Source organism: Ambystoma mexicanum, chromosome 4p, assembly GCF_040938575.1.
Source record: "Ambystoma mexicanum isolate Mex_15411 chromosome 4p, UKY_AmexF1_1, whole genome shotgun sequence".
Classification (NCBI taxonomy): Eukaryota; Metazoa; Chordata; class Amphibia; order Caudata; family Ambystomatidae; genus Ambystoma; species Ambystoma mexicanum.
In genome coordinates this window covers 711,794,134-711,818,207 of record NC_090927.1, presented here as the reverse complement: position 1 = coordinate 711,818,207, position 24,074 = coordinate 711,794,134, and the positions used below count along the sequence as shown (strand labels likewise).

At 42.3% G+C, this 24,074-nt stretch overlaps 1 protein-coding gene across 2 annotated transcripts in view; it reads left to right on the top strand.

Moving 5' to 3' along the window:
- The window catches only part of IMPG1 (interphotoreceptor matrix proteoglycan 1), a 1,923,199-nt gene that overhangs the window by 709,318 nt on the left and 1,189,807 nt on the right, over positions 1-24,074 (top strand). For both annotated transcript variants that reach the window (XM_069606284.1, XM_069606285.1), the window contains exon 6: positions 10,175-10,257. In XM_069606284.1, the coding sequence (XP_069462385.1) occupies positions 10,175-10,257 (83 nt within the window). The remainder of the gene's footprint in view (positions 1-10,174; positions 10,258-24,074) is intronic.

Sequence of the window (24,074 nt, the reverse complement as noted above, 5' to 3'; positions counted from 1 at the left end):
TTGCCCCAGTAGCATTTCATGTCACGGATACGCGTTTATTTAGTAGACCGAACTGTCAAAAATTGATCACAATCGTATTCGCGGTAACGTGTTTTGTTCGTAACACCGGTTGATTCAAACACAGGGTACTTACCTTGAGACTTACTGTACAAAGTGAATTGGTTAGTTGTAGTATATTTAACGTGTTGTTTTTATTTGAGTTTAATAGAAGTGTTGTGTTTATAACAAATGGTTTTAAAATAAATGTACTTATATTTTTTACCTGAAACCTTGAGTCAGTGTTTGCTTGAGTCACCGTAATTGTGGTCCCTCAGGCTTGTACCAAAGGTAAAACTTGTATTGCCACCTGTAGTCTTAATTGTGTGTAGTGGTCCCTAAGGGCACTGCACAGGATTCTCCTAACACAGTCCTGTTCGGGATTAGTTGCAGATGGCTGAGAGTAGAGGCAGGTAGATTAAGAAAGAGGCTGTTACAATAGTCCAACCTAGAGAGAACCAGAACTTGGGAGACAGTGAGCATCTGGGGGAAGGAGAGGAAAGGCAGAGTCCCTCTAAGGAGGTGCAGTAGGAAGTTTGACTTTTTAGTGACCTCAGAGATGTGGGCTCTGGTTCTTGATCCTCTTCTTGAGAATAAGTTGGAAATGATCTAAGTCAAACATAGCGTAAGTGAATGTTGCCTTAACACTGTGTTTGGGTAGACTTATACAATTTTTAGTTTGAAAGGCTTGTTTGAGTTTTCTTTCTTCCAAAATGCATAGAGTCCTCAATACATATGTTTTATATCAATCATTTTACTAGGGGCAAACAAAAAACTTTTCTGAAGTACAGTATTATGTGTTTGTGTGAGTTACCTGACTTTATAATCATCCTTTGCCTCTCCTTGCAAACTTCTCCTGTAGCTTGCCCAGAGATCGGGTCACCATTCCATACTTGTTTTCTTTCTGTTTCAAAGAGTGGTAATATGCGTACAATTGCCCTTTACATGTCTCCTATTTGGGGAAGTTCAGCTGGTTGTTGTTGCTAAATCCCTGATTGGTGTTTTGTTGCCCTCATCACTAGGTGAATATTCTGGATTTGAACTCACATGTGAGATCTCTGGTGTACTTTCTTAGTATTTACGTTCATGAAACATAGTATCATATTTGGTCTGAAATGTGAAAACCTGGCCTTCTCAGTAATCTTTTTTAATCTCAAAAGATTGTAACTCTTTTGGGTTTAATTTCGTCTCAATATTCTTTACCCTATATAAAATTGGTGTTTTATTAATTTGGAGTACAGTAAACGTAGAGCATCAATCTCATGTTTTAAGCAGCAATGTCCTTTTCTATTCTTTGTGACATTCCTGGACATGTTATACTAGCATCGTTATACATGAAGGGGGTTTGTCCTGACAGGAAAAAAAGCCAAACAGCTCAATCTCTATTCATATTATTTCAAGGTTGTCTCTGTAGTAAAATAAAGACCAAAAATGATGTGGACAACCTACAGGGAGTGTATATATTTCACAACTAGTAGGGTGTCCTAACAGAAGGTCCTTATTGAATAAATCAGGGAGCTTCTAACTATGTGTTTATCACTCACACATGTCTCTATGTCTTTATATAACTCCCTTGAAATCTAAGGTTTCACATACACTTAACTCAATTAAGTTATGCTTCGGATACCAAATTAGCCGTACATATGGTGCAAACATTGAAAAAAGTGCAACAAACATATTATATATAGTCTATAACCTAAATGAAATGAAGAATCTTACAAATTATTCACATGCACAGATCCTGCAAGTGTGCAACCAAAATCAAATTGACAAATAAAAAAGGCCCTCATTACAACCTTGGCGGTAAGTTTTCAACTTTACTGCCAAGGCGTAATTTACGTTAATGCCATGGTGGATGGCGGAATTACCGCCCCATTACAAGGTGAGTGGGGAGGTAATTCCCCATTCACCAATGGCCCCTTCCCCATTCCCATTTTTGCCCAATAGGGCATAATGGGAATGGGAAAAGGCGCTAATTACGGCACCGTAAATTACGGTGCCGTAATTAGCACTAAGGTGGCTTAGCGCCTTGCATTTTAATGCCTGCAAAAAGCAGGCGTTAAAATGTGAATCAGGCGTTAAGGGTTAACGGCGCCGACGGCGCCGTTAAGCCCTTAAAGCCTGAGTTGTAATGAGGCCCAAAGATTTGATATGTCCCAACAGTTTTGAACAATTCTTCAAAAGGAATGAATCGAACTGAAGCCAATTAATGTCACAGGATACAAAAACATAATAAATGACAACTACATTCCAGTTTCAATTCTGCTGAATCTTTCCAGAATATCCCAATCAGTTCACAAAGGGGAGTCCAAGAACAAATGAACTCCCAGTCTCGGTTCAGCTGAATCAATACCTAGGCTAGGGGTCTACGTATCGCACCAGGAAAAATCCTGATCAGTGCTGCAGACGTACAAGACTTCATCAGAGGGTACGAATGGTCTACGTTTTGGCAGATAGAAATATTTCCCACCTTCCTCAGACCAGTAGTGGATGTGACCCCTGGGGTAAAAAGGAAAACAAAAACTTATGTGTACACAGACAGATTAATGTAGCATATTGTGTTTTAAAGAGGGTCATAGTGACTGGTGGGGCATGCATGGATATGTTAAATCAAAGTCTCGACTCTACCTCTGAAACCAATAAATCACTACGGTCAAACATGGACATCACAAATGGTTAGGCTGCAAAATAGAGTACGGATGACTGCATAGTTTAGCATTATCTGGATCAAATAGGCTGCTACAGTAAAAAGTACTACTAATTAATTGCATAAAGAATGCAAAATTGTGTTCAGCAGGCCCTTTGAGAAGAACAGACAATGGACATTAAATTATAAAAACTCTGCGGGAAGTGCAGACACTGTCTCTTGAACAATATAACTCACTCCCAACACTCTCCCTCCAGCAAGGCCCCCCACATCAAATTATTCGGCCACTGGCTCTCTAATACCCTCAGACCCCTAACCACAACAAAACGGCCCTCTCAAGCTCAGGCCCCACACTCAGATGGTACATCGCCGACCTCAAATTGCTAAAAGCCCTCAAGCACTGTCTGGAACGGACCTGGAGAACCATGCATTCTGCCCAGAACAAAACCCCGCTAGCAAGACTAACAAGGGCCAACAGGTTGGAAATCATAAAAACCAAGAAAGCATTCTATGGGACAGAATCCTGAACTCTCGCAACCCAAGCAAGGAACTACATAAAATAATTTATTAATTCAATTCTCTGGGCTGCTCTAGCCCCCATCCACCCAACTCCCAATCCCTACCACAATATTGCGCTCAAGAAACTCTGCCATCATCTATGAACTAGAAACAAGGCCCCTGCACATTACCCACCTCCCATTTCCCATCCAAACTCCCTCCCGACACAAGCCTTCCCCTCTTTCTCTCCCATCTCACACCAGGACTTCCTCTCGCTCCCAGCACAAAGCTGCCAATCAGGTTCCCCTGATGGCCTTTGCCCACCCACCCTCCTCAAAAGCATCCTATCCTCAACCTGTGCAGGCAGTATCGCACAGTCAATCCTTAACCACTCCTTAATAATGGGAACCTTTCCGGAAACATTAAGAACCTCCTACATCAACCTCTCCTCAAAAAACCAACACTCGACCCACTCGTCCCCGAGAACTACAGGCCCATCTCCAACACCCGCTTTATGGCCAAACTCATTGACCACACAGCATACAAGCAACTCAGCCATTTCAATAAAGCCTCATTAACCCTGCCCAACCTGGCTTCGGGCCCTCTGAGGAAGTGAGTCTTCACTAGTGTCCATTTGTGCCGACCGTAAAAGAACAGCAGATGTGGAAGGATGCGCTGTACTCATTCTCCTTGACCTCTCTGCCGCCTTCAATACCATTGACCACACCATTCTCCTAGACAAGCTACACTGCTTAGGAATCAAAGACACTGCCCTCACTTGGATTTCCTCTTTCATCTGTAATTGCTTGCAAATCATGCACCTACGCATCCTCGGTATATATTCCCATACCTCACCTACCATCACCGTTTTTTTGCCATCTCCATCATCCTCCCCCGTTTATACGATGCAAACTGCCTTTATCTAGGTGCACTGGCATTTCAGCTAAGGAAACTGCAAAGAATCAAAAACCTGGTGGCCCGCCTGCTCATTAGCCTCCCTCCCAGAGAACACATCAGCCCTACACTAAGAGTCCTCCATTGGCTCCCTATTGGTCGACGCACTACCTTTAAAGCCATATGCATCAATCACCATGCCATCCACAACACCGGGCCGGAATTCCTCCAAGACAAAGTCACTTGCTACCACCCCTGAAGGACACTCAGATCTGGCACAGCATCTCTCCTAGTTGCCCTGCTTTAGAACTGCACCAGACTGGGGGAAACCTCCTTCTCTGTCTAAGTGCCTATCATCTGGAACTCTCTGCCCCTGCACATCTGCAACATTGACAATCAATTGACATTCAGAAAGGCCCTCAAAACCTGTCTCTTCTCTTCCTCCTCTTGAAACCTTCTCACACGCTATACTGTCGATACATGCACAGAAACACTGGCCCAAACCCGACAACACACCTATCCACCTAACCTCCTTGTATGCCGGCAGCATTCGCAGTGGCACACCATGGTAAATGTGCCCCCCGCGCCCTACAGACAATCATAAATCACTTCCCCATCCCGCCGGGCCCCTCTCCCACTGCTCAGGCTTTCAATCTAGGGAGACCAGGACCGGCAAGACCAGCCAATCGCATTGGACACAGAAAAACAACATTGAAGATGAATCCCTCCGAATTTAAGGTATGTATACCTTGCACCATGTCTGGGGACATAGGCTGCAGGCACAGCCACCCATCCATGCACTTTAGAATGCAGCTATGGCTATGCAATTCCAGTCTAGCAGCTCACATAGCCATCCACACTGAAACCCCTGACGTACCTCAACACCTCTGTCATTAGTGTACAGTGACAACCTACGAAAAACGGTTCTATGTGTTAAAATCGTGGGAAAAATGGCAGTTTACACCACAAATTGCGGCAATAAGGCTGTAGTTTTGCAGCCGTAATCCATGAAAAGGATGCAGGGGACACCCCCCCAACCTCTGCTCCCCTTAAATGGTATAATGGAGTATACCTTTACCGGGTCAAACCACAGCATTTATGCCAGGATTTTTTGTAAAGGCGACATTTTTGCCGCAATTTTATTACTGCATACCCAAAAAACCTTGATCTTGCTGGGCACACATCGAATCTCTGGCACTAGCACTCTACCCTAAACCACCAACAGCACCAGCCCACATGCCTGACCTCCAGGATGTTTATGGGAGTTTAGCCAGGCCACCTAAGTTCTAACCTGGCAACATGCACACACTCATCTTATAAATCAGCTCTTAGAATCTCCCACAAATGGACTACGGTCCCCAAGGGCATTCCAACCGCAAAGCGCATTTAGGCCATACAAATGGGGAAAGGACGCTATATAAATGATGAATACAATATAATACAATATAGCAAGATTCCAGGGAAGTGTCTACACTGTCACGTGCTGTGAAGTTCAGGCATTTCATAAAAAAGAATGGCAGATCTGCTGAGACATGCCAGGACTAATTAATAAGTGGCGTAATGGGTTCCCAAAGTGTATTTCACTAGGTGAAACTATTATAGTAACATGGCCCACCAATCTTTATTTCAGTATAATCGCCCGCCTCCGCGTTCCCATAACTTTTCTGATGTTGAATTACCAGCGTTTTCTTTTTTCCATTTCAAGCAGTGGGCTATAAAGAGCAACCTGCACCAGTGATGCTGATGCTATCCATTTATCCAGTGCTGCCACCTACAGCTCTCTTCTGCTGCTATGCCCCAATGGTTAGCCCCCATGTATTTGTCATTCCCTTTAGTTGTTTATTTATTTATTTGCTAGTGGAAAGGCCTGTTTACACGGGCTAATATGAGTAAAGGAAGACATTTTCAGGGAGTAAATATATTGGGTGGTGTACTTTAATGTAATTCATGTTAATAGAAAAAGAAAATGTGCAAAGGATCTTGCTCCTTTTACGTGGAGGATTAGTAACCTCAAACAAAATCTCACAGAATCCATTGAAAGTTCACCATAGTACATACGCCCAAGTGTTGCATCTGCTCTTCATTGCCTTGCACTCCAACTAGGTTTTGGACTCAAGTATATAATGTTGAGGGATGTCTGAGTAATACAATTCACGCGCAGCATGATTCGAAGTAGGCATGAGATCATACAATAAAATTGAAGTCAAATAAATTTTAAAACGTACATGAAGAACCTTATTGATATAACATACCAAGAAATATTTCTATAAATAATTACATAATACATAAGTTCATTTAAAAAAGTATTTTATTTTGTTAAATAAATCGTGCTTAATCAAATAAATTTCTGTTTATATGTTTTTTTAAATTTTTATATTTTCTTAGTGTATGCAACTTGAAGTATGCTGTTAAATTGTTATCCCTGCCTCTGTCCTTTTCTGCAATTAATCGTATGTTATCATTGCTGAAATCCACATTGGTTTGCCTGGATGATGAACTAAAAGTCTTATTGTTGAATGCTTAAGGCAACAGCTTCCTCTAGCGGTGCAAACATGAAATACACATTTTGTTCACCTGGAAGATGAACCTGAAGTCTTATTGTTGTATAAGTAAGGAAACACCTCCCACTAGTGGTGATAACAGGTTAAGCGGGCAGGACGACTTCGGACAACCATACTTCAGGCTTTTTATTACATACTATGATAACATTTTGGTAACGCCCAAACCCAACGGTATGGGCCTGATCACGACTTTGGCGGTAACGCCGGCGGTATTACCACCCGTGGTATTAGCCCTACCGCCGAACTCCCCGGCGCTAATATCGCTGGATCACGAGTTCGGCGGTAATGTAATTCCCCATTCTCCATTGAGCCCCATCAGGAATGCCCCATTCCCCATTGGGCTCAATGGGGAAAATTTGCACTCTTACCGCCGGCGGATTTCCCACCGACGGTAATTGCACGAATTTTCGGCAGATTTCCCCCCAGCTCAAAGCTAGGGCGAAATCCGCCGAAGTCCTGATTTGGCGGACCCTTAAATCCGGCGGTAATAGAGTGACCACCGGATTTAAGGGTTACCGCCAAATTCGTGATCAGGCTGTCTCTGAAAGATATGATGTTAGAATGCCACCAATAACTCAAATTCTTTGGGTAGCTCGATAGATTTCTTCCAGGTGAGAGCACAGTGGTAGACTGAGGTCCCATGTACATGTGCATGAAGTGTTCTCCAAAGTGGGATAATATTTGCAAGACTACAATAGCATGTCTTTTTATTTAAGAGAAGCTCCCAAAAAGGTTTATAAAGCAATGGGAGAGAAGGGGCAACTGGTAATCTTCTAGATCCTTAAAGATGACCATAATCATGTATGCCCCAACTCAAGAATAATGGTGAGTCCTATTCTGCAATTGGCCAGCAGGGTAAAGGAACATTATTATATCCGGGGCTGCCGTTCATTGTTGGTCTGCTTCTCTGAGAGACATAGATACTTTATAGACCACAGCATATATTTGTATAACCTTGATTAGTCAGTAGTGCATTTATATGGCTTCATAGAGTATTTTCACCAAAGCACTTCACATATAATTTTAAAATATATTGTAAACAAACACGGTTACAGAAATATGGCAAAGTAGATGCAGGTGCACAATTCGATGAATTCTGTGATAAAGGAAGAGGGATGTCTGTGCATAGGGGGATAGGCCTTCCAGAGTTGAGGAATAACAAAGAAAATGAGCAAACATTTGACTGGCACAGGGAGAGGGTGAGGAACAGTTAACATATCATGAGACGTAGAATGAAGAGAGGGAGAGTCACAGGAGAGGATAGCTGGAGGGACGCAAGACAATGCACACATTTAAATATAATGCAAAGCTAGACAAATCAAAAATCAGAAAATCAGAGCTTAGAAAGGAAGAAGAAGTGGAGCCAATGAAGAGTAGCGAGGCAGGGAGAGATATGATTTTGCTGGGAGCAGGAAGAGTAGGAAAAGTGAGAAAATGATTAATTTACAGACCAAAAGTTTACAGACGAAATGTGAGTAGAGCAAGTAAACGAGGGATCAAAGATAACACTGTTGTTTAGGGCAGAAGGAGAGAGGGGAATAAGAGTGTGAGTTTAGTGGGGGGTGAGCAGAACTGGTAGACTGATGTAGCAAGAACGGGCAGGAAAAAAACGGGTTTCAATTTTAGATAAAGGAATAAATTAATGTAATGGGTGGTAAATCATTCAGTAATTCACACAGAAGGACAGTGAGAGATTGTTTTTTGAAGGTGATCAGAAAAGGAAGGAAAGGTTTGGGAGTCATCTGCATAGAAATGACAACTCAAACCATAGAAGAGCGGGGAATGGAATAGAGCAAAACTGAAAAAAGGGACAAACCCAAAAGGCTAAAACGAGATGCCAGTTCTAGTGCGAGCAGAAGTGAGGAAATTAGTCACGTGTAGCAGAGCTGATTTAGTGCAGTGGACAGGGCCGAAACCATGATGTGGCAGGGGAAAAAGAACATTAGAATCATTGTTTCAAGAGAGTTGAGTATATGCAGTGCCTGCAAGGAGTTTAGAGAGAAAAAGAAGATATGTTACAGGGCAGTAGGGAGCGAGAGATGTTTTGTGAGAATGGGCCAGCAAGAAATCTGCTTAAACGATAGAGGGAATGCACTAGAGAAGAATGAAGAACTAAAAGAGACACTAGAGAAGAAAGAAGAACTAAAAGGAGACCAGCAGTAAGGAAGAAGGTGTGGGAAAGCTAAGCGAATACCTGCTGATGGTCAAATTATGAATATTATGGGGAGCAGCAGTGGGATTGGTCCACTTGGATCGAACAGCAAAAATCCTAAGGGCCCGATTCATGGAATTTTTTGCACAGTTCAAAGTGACTTTGCACTCCTGAAAAGTGACTTTGTACTGCTGACACAAACTCTGATTCATGCAACTGTCCAGTGTATTTTTGCAATGCAAAGTGAGTTTGAACTGACTTTGCACTGGCTTTGCACTTTGCACAGTTTCATGTATCATGGTTTGTGTTGGCAGTGCAAAGTCACTTTTCAGCAGTGCAAAATCCAGTGGTCGAAATGGGTGGGAGCGCTCGGGAACGGTGCTCCTCTACTTTTTTTGATAAGCGTTACTGTTCCTATACTTTTATTTTAAAAAGAAACCGTTCCGGAATGGTTTCGTTTTTAATATCAAAGTGTAAGAGGTTGAAACTTACACTCCAGTGCACTGCACTGAATGTTCCCTAAAACAGCAGGCGGATTTGTTTGGGGGATTTGTATTGTGCTTGGGAGGGGGCGTGGCGATGGGGTTTGTGGGTTCTCGGACAGGTCAGCAGAGAACAAAGCTCCACTACTTCTTTTCGTTCACTTAGAACACTGGCAAAATCACTGTGAACCGTGCAACAAATTCCATGAATCGGGCCCTGAGTCGATTCACAGCCCTGAGCGCCACAGCACATCATTTGTGCTGTGTGATGTGCAGTTTTACACCCAACGGAAATGCAGGTGGTTCCCTTGTGGAATATGAACCGTGCTGATGCATTTAGGATCGAAGCTCCTCCTTCATACTCAAGCTCCTCCAGACCACATACAAAAACACTAGTGGCCCAGTAAGGTGCAAATCTACGCCACATGCAGACCCCAGGAGCAATTCAAGTGATTTCTCTTCAGAGGGGCCAGTCTATTGAACGGAGGGGGGCAAGGGGATAGCAAAGCTTCAATCCTGTTTCGATATGCGTCCTGCTGCTTCTAGAAGAAAGGGAAGGACAGCACTGGCTCTAAGGAATTGACTCAGCCAATGCTTGAAGGCTATGCACCAGTCCATGTACTGGCGTCTGTGTGACTTTGTTGTCGAACTGGACAAAATGTACCTAAACAAAAAGGTGCTCCTTTATTTATTATTTAATTGAACGTGGCACATAGATGTTCTTAAGACAGTTTCTAAAAATGTATTTGCCTATAATCGCCCATGTGCTATATCCTAAAGAAATGTTACCTTATTGGTGATCCCTGTGTACTTTGCTTTTCCAAATATAAAAATTGTCGCATACATTTGAATGCCATACCTCATGCCTCAAAACACTGCATAAATGTGCTTTTTCACCTTACAGATAACCCTTCAACGACCTTTGCCTCCACCCAAAATGAGCCTCTCTTGAATGAAATTGTCAATGACACAAAGACTCCAGTCAAGGTGAGTGTATTCCATTCCTGTGCGTGTAGTTCATGGTCAACTTTTTTCACGTTCTTAAAGCAACATTTGACTGCCAGATGCCTGCACGTCGAGTCAATAGTGTTTTCCACTCATGATGCATGTTTGGTCAATTGACGTTGTGTACTGCACATGTAGTCAATAAGGTTATTAGCGCATACTCAGTGCATTCAAAAAAACATTTTCAACATATTCGAGAATATTTCAGAGAAGTACATTTAGGAAAATAGAAAATATACCTTTAAAAACAAGCCTAAGAAGATACAAATATGATATGATATATGATAAGTCATTTATAACGCGCCTGTGCAAGTGTTTCTAGGCGCGATAAGCCAAGGGAGGGAGGAGAGAGGAAGGACAAGACAAACGATCTTAATAGGCCTTGTGTCATTCAGATCTTGCAATTGTAGGGGAATGGAAGGGGGAATGCAATCGGGCAGCAAAGCCATGCGTGAGTGAGTGGCCAGTGCTGGGGAGAGGGAAGGGGGGAGTGCAATCAGGGCAGCATTGCTCTGAGTAAGTGCAGCCAGGGCAGCGCGGCTCTGGATATGTGTAAGGAGGCAGAGGACTGTAGGGAATACATTTACAGTCCCCTAAAAGTGTGGTAGGCCCAGAGGCAGTGCAGGGGAGACTTTGAGGATAGACAACCAGTCGTCACAGCAGACAGGTAGGTCAGCAAGGGTGGGAGAGAGAGAAAGCAGAGGAGAAAAGGAAGGTCTTGTGTTGCTTTCGGAACTTCTGGTGAGCAGGTTCAATTTCGAGAGGGGCCCGGAGGCCGTTCTAGAGGGAGGCTCCTGCAGAGGAGAGAGATATACCACCCACTCTCTGCCTAGAGAGGCATCTGACCCTCAGAGAGTTGGAGGTAGCTGAGCGAAGGGCCCAAGAAGGAATGTATTTTGTAAGAGAGAGGTGGATGTAGTGCATGCCCCAGAAAGCCCAGTGGATGATGCAGAGGTTCTTGAACTTGATCCTTGCAGCCACCGAGAGCCAGATAGGGAAGATTTCAGGCTGGAGAGATACAATCCCTGGGCTTGAGGCCAAGGATACGTCTTGCAGTCCTGTTCTAGATTAGTTTCAGGGGATGGAGTAAAGGAAAGCAGATTTAGAAAGAGGCTGTTGCAGTAGTCCAGCCTAAAGAGAATCAGGACTCTGGTGACAGTGAACCTCTGTGGGAAAGTGAGAAAAGGAAGAATACCTCTGAGGAGGTGCAGCTGATAGTGGGCCTTCTTAGCAAGGTCCATGATGTGAGGAGAGAAGGAGAAAGTGGAGTTGAAGATGACACTAAGGTTTTTTGTCTGACAGGAAAGCAGAGGAAGAGGGAAAAAGAAGGGCAGCCAGAGTGAGGGAGGGAAAGCGGGAGCAGGAGTCCCAATGAGAAGGAGCTCCATCTTACTGGCATTAAGGCCGAGATCGTTGGAGGAACACCAATCCTGAATCGTGGATAGACAGTCAGGAATGAGCAAGAGAGGAGAGGAGGCTGAGAGGAGCCTGAAAGAGAGATGAGTGTCATCCGCATAACATTGAAAGTTAGAGTAGAAGGTAGAGATCAGGTGGGTCAAAGGAGTCAAGTATACATTGAAGAGCCAGGGTGAGAAGGTAGAGCCCCAGGGAACACTGCATGTGGAGAGAGATGTGGTGGAGAAAAAGGACCCAATTTGGACCTAGGGGGGTTGGTCCAGGAGGAAGGAGGTCAACCACTCCAGTGCCTGATCCATGATGCCCATGTTCTCATAGAGTCGATTGGTCAGGATGATGTGATTGACCATGTTGAAAGCAGAGGAAAGGTTGAGGAAGATGAGTACAGAAGGAAGGCTGGAGTCAAGATTAGAGAGCAGATCTTCACAGGTGTTCAGGCGAGCAGTTTCCGTGTCTCTAGCTGCTCTGAAGCCAGATTGATGATGGTCAATTGATGAAGACAACCAACAGATTCAGTGTGGAGCGTAAGCTGTGAGATGGCCAGATTTTCCAGGGGTTTGCCCAGGAAAGGAGTGATAGAGATTGGAAATGAGTACATGAGCATGGGTAAGCTAAAACAAATATGTTTATGTTAAAAGGAATATATATATATATATATATATATATATATATATACATATATATATATATATATATATATATATATATATATATTATGTTTGCCATTAAGATCGTAACATACAAAAATACATATTCCAACGGACACAATATCACCTAATACATTAGATACAAATTTGCAAAGGAAGAATCACTTGTAAATTGAAAACCTCATCTAAAAATGTTATCATTGCAAGAATTAAGGGGTACGTTTCCCCCAGTAACAGAGTAGTCCACCATTCCTCTACCGTCAAAGTCTCTGCTTCAATAACATATCTGCCTAGCGCGTTCTCATGAAGGTCAACCCAGTACAGCATAGCAAAATGTGCTTCATTGTTTCATTTGTACCCAACTTTAAGCAAAACCTGCAGGTCGAGTCGTCCATGTCAAGGTACTTGGGCATAGTCAACACCTCCTTCGTGGGGTATAAATTCAAACACAAGCGCATTAATTTATTTTGATGGTAAGGACTCGGGAACTTAGATATTTTGGAGGTATATTAATAGATCTGCGCTTGTTATTAAAATTTAAAGAGAACTTATATTTCTGTCTTTTGTCTTGGGTGTCAATCCAATCCTGGCACCATAATTTAACTTTAACTGCTTCAGGATTTGTTATGAAAGTATCTGATGTGATTCCCAAATCATTCAATCAATTCATGCATTTAGACTTCGAGATCTTCAATAGCCAATGTGTTTCCTTTCTATGCAAAATCTTTAATATTTCAAAAGGATGGGGTGTTTCTGCCATAACGCATTTTCAGAACAAGGAAAGCTTCCTCCAAAGTACCATTGAGTAGAGTGATAACAGACTCAATTCATATCTAATGGAAGAGATTGGAGGCCCCTTGGAAAGCGAAGATCCTTCCTCATAAAGACACCTTCCAATTTCTCCCAAATTTGCCATAGAAGACTGAAACCAGCTTCTGCTCCATAGGTTAAAATTGGAACAACTTTTGGTTCATAAAAAGTTAAGACTGGGAGAATTGTGAATTTGCCATATGTTATATGCAACATCAGACCCCGGGCAGCTAAGCTTTTCAATTTAGATCTTAGGTCCAAAGCCCACAGATTATCGTTCATACTACTGTTTTTACGGACCCCCAAGTACACAATTGAGCTTAAACATTCTAGCCTTTCTTGGCCCACAAACCATTTAAAAGAACACTTATGTTTACCCCTTAGTGAGCTCAAGATAATTATTTGTTTACATTTATCCCCAAATCATTTATTTCCATGTATTCTTGTAATAACTTAAATGTACACTGCAAGCCTATGGAAGTTTGGTCCATAAGGACCGAATCGTCCTCATAGAGCATTCAAGGTATTACGTGTCCATTATTTTTCAGGGAAAACACGTTAAAATTAGACAAACTACTGTGCATATCAGATACGTTTAAATTGAATAGGGCGGGCGCTAGGGTGCATCCCTGATTCAGACCCCTGTGTGTACTGATTTTTTTTTCTATAAGAGGCCTGCTGAGTTTAATGTGACTTGAAATGTAGTAGACGAGTTAAGTGTTTTAATTGCACTTAGCAGATCCATAGGGAAATTCCAGGATACCAGTTTGTTCCATAATCTCCATAATCAGTTTGTTCCATAATCTCATCATTTCGAGCACAAAGCCCTGCTGGAAAATGGCTGCGATGTTAACATAGGAGTGCTAACTCTCTTCAGACCAGCCTCCGCATCCGATTGGATAGCAGCTGTTTAAAGCTACCCAATCAGTAAACAGGCAGGTGAATGCTGGCCACTCACCAAAAGCCCGAACTCAAGGCCCTGTTTGTGCCTGTTCGCGTCTGGGCGCGGAGCACCGGGCCAAGTATCTCCCCTTGCACATACTGTGCAGCCAGGTAAGCGCACTACCTACAAGCCTCATCCCATTCTGCCCATTTTGTCACAGTGCTACACCTTTTCCTTGCCCCACAACCGACTAAGAACTTGTCAACCTCATGGTCACGCCAATACTGCCACCTCCGCTGCTGAGGATACAACCGACTTACACCTCTCCAATGCTCACTTGCTAACTTGCTACATGCATCCCGCTCTAGCGGTCGCGCTGTCCCCACCACGGAGCACAACGCAAAGCTTGTAGCTTCCCTTTTCTGCCATCATTATGCCTCAGAAGACACGCCCTGTTGTATTACATTTGCTGCCTATCATACATTGCCCACTATTCCCTACTGTGTTGTGCCAACCATACATTCACACCCTGTAGTACTCCACCTGCCCAATTGTACCTTGCCCACTATTCAATCTGTCGCTGCCTTAATCTTCTCCTACGGTACACCCCTTGGCCCACGTGTCTATGACCTTACATAATTGCCTATATTATATGCCTATCTGCATAAGCCTGTATTAGGTGGTGTACCTCACCATCCTCTTGCCTACTCAACTGCATGCCTCCAGTATTCCTTGTAAATCAACTGGATCACCTCCTACCAACCCTATGCCATCCTGATTGTCTCAACCAAGCATGACCTCACTAATTATCTGTGCCCTTTCCTGTTAGCCATATGTTAGATGAATTGTCTGCTTTTAGCATTGCCTTATAGATTAACTGTACCACATCTTATTAGCCCTGTGCCAGCTTAATTGACTGCTACTTGCAGGTCTGTGCTAATCAACTGTGCCTTACCCTGCTAGATCTATGCCAGATTAATTGTTTGCTTTTATCTTTGCCTTACAGATTAACCGTGCTGCATCTTATTAGCCTTGTGCCGGCTTAATTGACTGCTACTAGCATGTCCTTTGCCCATCATCTGTGCCCTACCCAGATAACCATAGGCCAGACAAATTGATTGCTCCTAGCATCTCTCTGTAAACTAAATGGGCTGCACCTCGCTAGACCCATGCCAGATTACTTGTCTGCCTTTAAGAACTCGCCTCACACTGCCGGTCACATATGCCTAGCTAACATGACCACATTCAGTTACTCTGCCTTATTTTATTTAAATCTCATAGACTAGGCATCTCACCATCACTAATCCTCACTATCTGCAATTAGCTCATGGCTTTAACGAAAACGCTATATACTACCCATCTGGACTTGGCTAAAACTCAAGTTACATTGAGTATGGCCAAAATACTTCCCAACCCACAGTTTATCAGGCCCTCCTCATTCCTCCCTCAACTGCAGCAGTTGAACACATGTACTAACCTCAGCCCTAACATTGTCACCACAACAAACCCTAATCGGACTTCAAACCCTCTTGACTGCCTCACCAAGACCACTGAGCAGAACAACATTCTAGGCTCCAACCGCCCTAAAATCTCATTAAGAAATGAAAGACGTAGGTACAGGACCAAACTCCATCTTAACCCCCAAAATAAACTCACAGCCACCGGCTCACCCAACACCCAAAAAAAAGCTTAACCCAAACCACACATCAACCAATGGTACTGGTACACCCCAGAACTGAAAGACTTACGCGACAAAAAAAGAAATGCAGAAAGCAAGTGGAGAAAAACTGCTTCAGACAATAATAAACTACACTTTGCAACCCTTGCCTCTGAATACAGAGAAACCACCTTCCTAGCAAAATGTAATGCCTATAACTCCTGCATTGAAAATGCCACCTCTGGCACCAAGGAGTGCTTCTCAATCCTACAGGAACTAGAATCTCCCTCACAGACTCCAGTCCACTGCATTAAAGACCAATCCTTGTGTGAAAACATACAAAAGGCACTCATGGATAAAACATGCTCTCTTCAACTGAAGATCAACCAAAAAAATGAAACTCAACACCCCTTCCCCACCTAGTCTTGAAAAGAAACCTCCAAAATCGTTCCCCAAATTTGAATTATCACTTATTACTATTGAGAAGACGGTCAAAATCATTAAAGGTTTCAAACCGTTGAGATGTCAAGGAGACATCTGTCCAGCAAAACTAATCAAGGACTGTGCAGTCAATCTAGCACCATTTATCACTACGTTGATAAATAACTCTTTCACAACAAATCGAGTACCGGATAACCTGAAGGAAGTATGGGTGCTATCTTTATTAAAAAAAAACTTCAGTAGACCCAAATGTGCCTACCAACTATAGGCCAATTACAAAATTGCCATTTCTTCTAAAAATTCTACATTGAATGGCCTATGTACAAATCCAAACGTATCTTGAATTACACAACTTTCTTGGCCTCCGCCAATCAGGATTCCACCCAGGCCATAGTACGGAAACAACACTGGTCGGTCTTAAAACCCAAATGGACCTAATAAAAGACACAGGTAACCTAGCCATCTTACTCTTATTGGATCTCTCGGTAGCATTTGATCTAGTAAATCACAAGATTCTATGCCGCCACCTGGCTAGCAATGCCCATTTTTCCAAAAATGGCATCAGCTGGATTGAATCGTTCCTTTCAAACTGATCAATCCAAGACTTCTCAACTTCAGCAGCTGCACACCGTACACCACTCTTATGCAGAGTACCACAGGGGTCCTGCGTATCCCCTACCATGTACAACGCATTTGCCAAACCTCTCTTTGATAAACTAGATAATTTGGGTGTCACATACACAAATTATGCCGATGACACCCAAATACTCCTAGCAATCACTGAAGACTATGACATAGACTCCAAAGCCCTCAATGCAATCTACCTCACAATTCAAGACTGGATGGCCAAAAACGAACTCTGTCTAAATGGCAATAAAACTGAGATTTTGATCATAGGTAGCCCAGCAAAACTCAAGAACCTCCCACCAACCTGCCAAACATTTTACATAGATGGAAACAACATTAAAGTGTCCAAAGAAGTCAAGACACTAGGTGTGTACCTTGACTCCTCACTCACCCTTACCCGGCAAGTGAACGTCATCTCTTTGGCCTCTTCGTACACTGAGAAACTCATCACAGCATGTGGACCTTACATCACGGTGGAGAACCGCATCACGTTAGCCAGAGCTCTAATCCTCTCAAGTATAGACTACTGCAATGCCATCTTTGCTGGTACCTCGACTAAAAACATTAAAAAGCTCCCCATTATTCTATCTATCTATCTATCTATCTATCTATCTATCTATCTATCTATCTATCTATCTATCTATCTATCTATCTGAGTTCTTGTATTGCGCCACTAACCCGGAGGCCTCAGGGCACACACCAGAGAGAGAATAACAAACAAAATAGCAACAAACAATCCGAACAAGCAGAGAAGAAAGCAACATCATCCAACAAGCCAAGAAGAAATGTCAGTTGATGTTACAAAGATGGCAATATAGGGATGAGTGTCAAAACAATGTTAAGAGATTACCCATGTCCTACGTCAAATAGGAAAGTTTTTAGATGTTTGTTAAAAGTAGTTAATGAACTGCTTTCAGCCAGATGTTTGGGCATTGAATTCCATAAAGCAGGAGCCCAAACATTAAAACTGGTGCCGCCAATTCTCTTCAATGAGGACAGGGGTTGAACCAAAAGAAATGTTACAATTGGATCGTAACACATGTCCAATGAGTTTCTTTTTAAGCCTGGCAGTAAGGTACGATGGAGCATCGCCCCCAAGGCATTTAAACACAATGGATAGACCCCTGTGCTGCAGCTGCTGTTGAACAGGCAGCCAGTGCAGGCAGTGCTTGGCCTCAAAAACGTGCATGTTACATTTGAGACCATGCACAGCACGCACAGCACTATTCTGGACCACCTGTAAGTACCAATTAGGAGAATGTTACAATAATCCAGTTTACAATTCACGATCGCTGCTGCAATCAAAGCAAGATTTTCCTTTCACAGATAGGACCGTATCTGCCAGAGAAGCTGAATATGAAAAATGGCAAGAAGATTTTAGATGACTAGTCTGTCGATTAAAGGAGAGTTGGGGGTCAAAAAAGACTCCAAGTGTCTTAACAGTCTTTGAGACTTGAATAGTATGTTGACCAATGAAAAAGTTCTCGTATCTTACATCCATTTTCTTGAGCCGTTGCTGAGTGCCCAAAACAAGCAACTCAGTTTTGACATCATTAAGAGCCAGGGAGTTCGTGGCCATCCAATTCTGAAATTTCCATTAAAATGTAATTAATATGCTCCAGGTCTTTACAATATTCACCAGATAGTCTAATGACAATCTGCATATTGTCGGCATGATTGGCAAAGTATATGCCCATAGCCGACAGACGAGCACAGAGAAGTCGGGAGTAGATATTAAAAAGTAGTGGCAAGAGGCACAACCCCTGAGGGACGCCACATGATAGAATAGAGATAACAGAAAAAGCATTGTGCTTGGTTACTCTCATATTCCTGGGACCCAGAAAAGATTTGAAGCAGGCTGTTGCCTCTTTAGTGCATTTACCAATGAGATCAATCTGTCCGCAAAACGTTGGTTATCAACAAGATCAAACGTGGCGGACAGATCCAAAAGCAACAATAACGCTGTGTTGCCTTCATCCACAATGCCAGCAATATGTGATTTTAAATCCAACAATGCAGACTCAGTCCCATAATTAGGTCGAAATCCGGATTGCTGGGCAGCTAATATATCATGTTCTTCAACAAAAGCCTGATACTGAAGGAAAGCAATTTTATCTAATATTTTTATGATGAAGGAAACATTTTTTTTTTTTTTTTTTTTTTTATTTTCATTTAGTTTATACAAACTTTAGAAAATCTTTTTGTATCGAAACTTATGTGTTTCTACAGTATGCAATATCCAATTGCTCCCTCAGCTCTATCCAGGGCTCGAGTTTCCCTTAAAATTTCTCTATTTCTAATTCTTCTCTTCATTTCTCAATGTCACATTTATCGAACCTTTGCACGATGTCACAGTCTCTTAGGGAGTCCTTTCTTAGTGTCTCAAAAATTAGTTCTTTTGTGTACCGATTAAGTAGGAGTTTGGTCCTCCATTTTCACCCACATGATTTCTATTTGTTTCAAGAGCAGTGTGAGTGCCACCACCAATTTTTTGTTATTACTGTAGTGTAGCCATCCCCACCATTCTTCCTCACTATACGTGGAAACTGATTTTCTTTCCGTTGCCAGGTATTTTGTTCTTAATTCCTTAAGTTCGCTGCAGTAAAGTATCAAATGTTTTAGAGATTCTGACTCTATTCGACAGAAACGGCATGTTGTATCTTCCTTTGGCCATTTCCTGTTGTAGATTTGGGCTTCCTTGGTTTCGTATAAATTCAGTCTGAATCGCAAGTATGCTCTCCTTAGGTCTTTACATGGAAACAGTTCAAGGTATTGTGCTAGCTGCGTTCTCCCTTTTGCTTCTCCAGGATGGTTCTTCATGCATTTATGGGAGTTTCTTTTTTCTATTGTTTTGATCCAATCCAGCTCCATTAGTTTTTTTTTCACTCCGTTTGGGTTATTGACAAGCTGTTTCTCGTCTGCTTCTATCTCTTTTAGAATCCTTTTACAGTTTGTTTTCCATTGCTGTAAGATCGAGTGGGCCTGTATATTATTCCGTTCTGTCAAGATTTCGAATTGGGGGACACCATTTTCAATTATTTTCCTGTACAGGTTTAGCATGTTCCATGTGATTTTTGCATCTAGCGTTGCGACACCAACTTCATAGATTACACAAGCGGTCGGGTAACTTTGGGGTATTTGCAGAATCTTTTTCCAAAATTGCCCCTCACATCTTGCCCAGATCTCACTGGAGCACCCAAACATGCATTCTGCACCGAAGGTTAGGGCTGGAATTACCTTACTTTTATAGAAGTTAATCACAGGTTTGTATGAAAATTTTCCGTATTTATTATGGATTACCTGAGCTTGTGCTGTCAGCTGTTTACATTTACTCAGGGTCTTAGCTACCATAGGTTCATCTCGCAAACTTGAGTTGATGTACACCCCTAGGTATCTACTGCATTTTACTTTTTTAAGTATCTCGTTTCCGAGTGACCATTGGAATTGTCGTTTCCTTGATGAGGGACCCTTTAGATTTTCTAGTGTCAAGATCTCGGATTTCTCTGCATTGACCACCAGGCCCATTTTTATTGTGTATTCTTTGAGTGCTGTCAGTTTTCGTTGAAGCCCTATAGGTGTAAGATCTAAGATTACCATATCGTCTGCGTAGAGTAGCCAACTCAGTTTGTTACCGTTTATCGTGGGGGGCATACTTCGAACTTCTTCAAACGCCCTACCTACTTCTGATATGTAAAAATTGAATAAAGTGGCACCCAGTGGACAGCCTTGTTTTATCCCTCTGGCCGTTGGTATTGATTTTGAATGATTCCCTTGATCATCCAATCTGATTTTTACAGATGTTTGTGAATATAATTCTTTTATGGCCAGGATGAGGCTCACTGGACATCCTCGATCTTTCAGTTTTTGCCATAACGTTTCTCTGTCAACCCCATCAAAGGCGTGGGCCAGGTCAATCAAGGCTATATATACTTTCTGGCCAGATCTAATTGCTTCCATTTTTACTAAATTCAATATTAGCAAATTTAGATTGCATCCCACGCCCTTTACAAAGCCGGCTTGTCGGGCATCGATTGCCTTGCTTTCTTTTAGCCATGTGTTCAGTTTCTGTAAAAGCATGGTTGCAAAAACCTTCCCCAGTACGTCTAGTAGGGCTATTGGCCTGTAGTTAATTGGTTTCAGGCGACATCCTTTCTTGAATATCGGCACTATGATACCTTCCTTCCATGATGCAGGGATTCTGACCTCTTTTGTGATGTTTTGGAATAGTCTTTCGCAGAACGCGGCCCATTCGTCGATGTTTTGTTTCAGCATTAAATTTGATAGGCCATCAGGTCCTGCTGCTCTTGAGTCACTACATTTTTTAATGCAGGTTTCTATATCTATGCGTTTAAAGCTTAGATCCCATGATTGTATTTCCGGGAACACCGGTGTTTCTTTTTTAAGTTGTTTCCTGAACAGGGATGTGTAGTGCTTCTCCCATTCACTTTCTGTCACCATGTTCTTTATTATTGCTTTCTGGGGATTTTCTATTTCGTTTAGTAGAGACCAGAATCCTCTGGAATTTCGCTGCCTTAGTGACTTCAGCATGGCTTCCGCGTCGTTTTGCTCTAATTTGGCTCTGTGTGACTTCACCCATGACCTATAGTTGTTTTTTAGCAGACTTGTCTTTTGCTTATAATTCGTGTCATTTGTTTGCTTTATCTTTCTACAGTCTTTCCTTAGACTTCTTTTTTTTTCCGCTATTTCTTTATCGTATACGTGCTTTTTGTATTGTATTTTCTCTGGGTTTTTAACTTTCACCCTGTAGATTTCCATAAATTCACTATACTGTGTTGTTGAGGACTTCATATAGCGTGAATCAGGATTTATGGCCTCCGTAAGTGATTCTATTTCCGTAGCCGTTATTCTCAGCCTTGTTCTTCCTGGTTCCACTTCATATTGTTGGTGCTTCTGTAAGGTTTTCTTGTGAGTGGGTTGGCTCCACATCAGTGAGACAAGGTTGTGGTCGCTCTGTGTCGATTGTATCACTTTCATTGAGGACATTTCTGCAGCGATGTTTTCTGTCACAAAAAAATAATCTATGATTGACCTCTGATTACCTCTCTCCCATGTCGCTACTGCCGGAATATCGCCCAGAGTGTTTCCATTCATCATTATCATAGCGCGATCTTCCATCTCTTCGAGCCACATTATTTCCTTCCTCCTTTCCTTTGTTGATCGTTCTTTTTTCAATTTTGGTTTGGTGGGTATTTCTAGTAATTTCAAGTTCAGGTCTCCACATATCACCATCTTTGCATCCCTCTCTTTTGATTTCACGAGATCAATGGCATCTAACAGGTCGTCCATTAAGTTCTCTTGTTTAGCCTCTTGATGATTCCAGTAAATGTTATAGATATGTATCCTTATGATTTTTTGTGTGTCCTCGTAATCATTAGCCTCGACCTTTGCATATTGTATGTAGTTTGACAGATTCGTGGACTCCTTGATCACGAATCCACTCTTGTGTTTCACTAAAATTAGTTGGCCCGACATGGGTCTTCCCTTTTTTTTTATTATGGCCGGATTCATCGCCACTTCAAAACCTTCTATACACGGGCAGCTGGCTAGCCATGTCTCTTGTAGACATACGATATCGCAACTTCTCAGCACTTCGTTGGCACTGTTGGCTAGATGTGCGAATCCTCTGGTGTTCCAGGTTGCCCATGTTATGGTATTTTTGGCCCTTTGGCATTAGCTTCGTGGTTGATTATTTATGGCTTTTGCTATCCATGCCCATTCTGCTAGTTCTTTTTCTGGTTTGAGTCTGTTTCCGTTCTGAACTTGCTGGGTTAGATCTTCCGTGGCGATTATATTCGGCACTGTTATTTCGATTTTTAGTCCTTTTGGGTCGACTCTCAAATCCGTCATTTTCCTACAATCATCTCCAACTTCTGTGCCTTTCTCCACGCTCCCCAGTCTTTCGTACTGCTCGACCTGGTGCTGTTGATTTTTCTTCTGTGCGCACTGATTTGGGGCTAGTAGATTATCTACCTCATAGATTTGGTATCCAGCTTCTATTATTTGCCTTTCACACATCATGATCAGGACTGTGGTCTTCTTTGAGTCAATATGTAGCAAGGAACTTGCACGCCCATATTCTTTTATCATTTCAACTCTACTTAGTTCAGTACTTCGGATTGCTCGTAATACCGGTATTGTTTGAAACAATTGTAGTATAGTATTCCTGTTTGGCGACGTATCATTCTTATTTTGTTCAATCTTTTCGATCAAGATCCTGAACTTTTGTTGGTCCTCCTTGGCGTTGTGCTTCACCAGGTTATTTAGAGTTCTCGATTCTTCTTTGGTTCTCTCGTTTCTTTCGCTCTTTTCATTCGCTATTTTCATGGGCTTTAGCATTCTGTCTGTTGATGGTTCCACTTCTGTATAGTTTGAGCCCACTTTTACTTCTGAGTTAGTCTGCATCCTCTGTTTCTCCAGGGCTAGTTTGTTTTTCAATAGACTAATTTTTAATTTTTCTTCCATGGTGTAAAATGGTTTTTTTCCCCAGGTATCGACCTCGCTTGGTTCGACCATCACGCCCTCCATCTTTTCCGCTGGGCAAATCAGGCGTATCACTCTCTTGTTTTTTGGTTCATCATTTGTGCTCTCTGGCACCCTCTCTCTTGTTGGGCCCTTATGTCTAGCCCCATCCTTCTTTTTAGGGGACGCCTCTTTCAAGCTTTCCGGCTCATCGTCTGTGTCATCATGAGTGCTGTATACTGATATGTTCATCAGATCTTCGTCTTCCTCAACTTGATTGGGTTCTTTTAATTCGTTACCCTTTTGGCTAGGCTTTTCTTGCTCCTTATTTTGATTTTGTCCAATATTTTGATCGCTCACCGCGAGTTTTTTTGCGTCCTCTTTGGTCAAATCTGTGTTATTTATTGTCACGTTTAGTGCCTTGATATTCCTAAAAAAGCTTGCTGTGTTTTTAGCATTCTTATTCTTTGGGGCTGGCAAGTTTTTTGTTTTCCTTTTGCATTTCCCTTGTTTGTTATTACCATTTATTATCCTATTTCCGCTATTCGTTGGATTGGTTAATGGATGTTTTTCAAATATCTCATACCACTCATTGTCAGGGCTCTTATTCCCAGATGTTGACTGTAATGGGCTCACTCCTCTCATCCTATTATCTTCGCGTTCATTATTGCTGTTATCAGTGGTTAGTGGTGCCTCTCTCTCTCTTGGTCGTGGATCCTCTGTTTTATCGTCCAATCTGACCCTCACGTTACTGATGTTTTCGGAGGTTGAGGAGGCGACTATAACTTCCGGCTCACATATTCGTTTGTCTTCACTTTTTTTTTCCTTACTGGTTGCT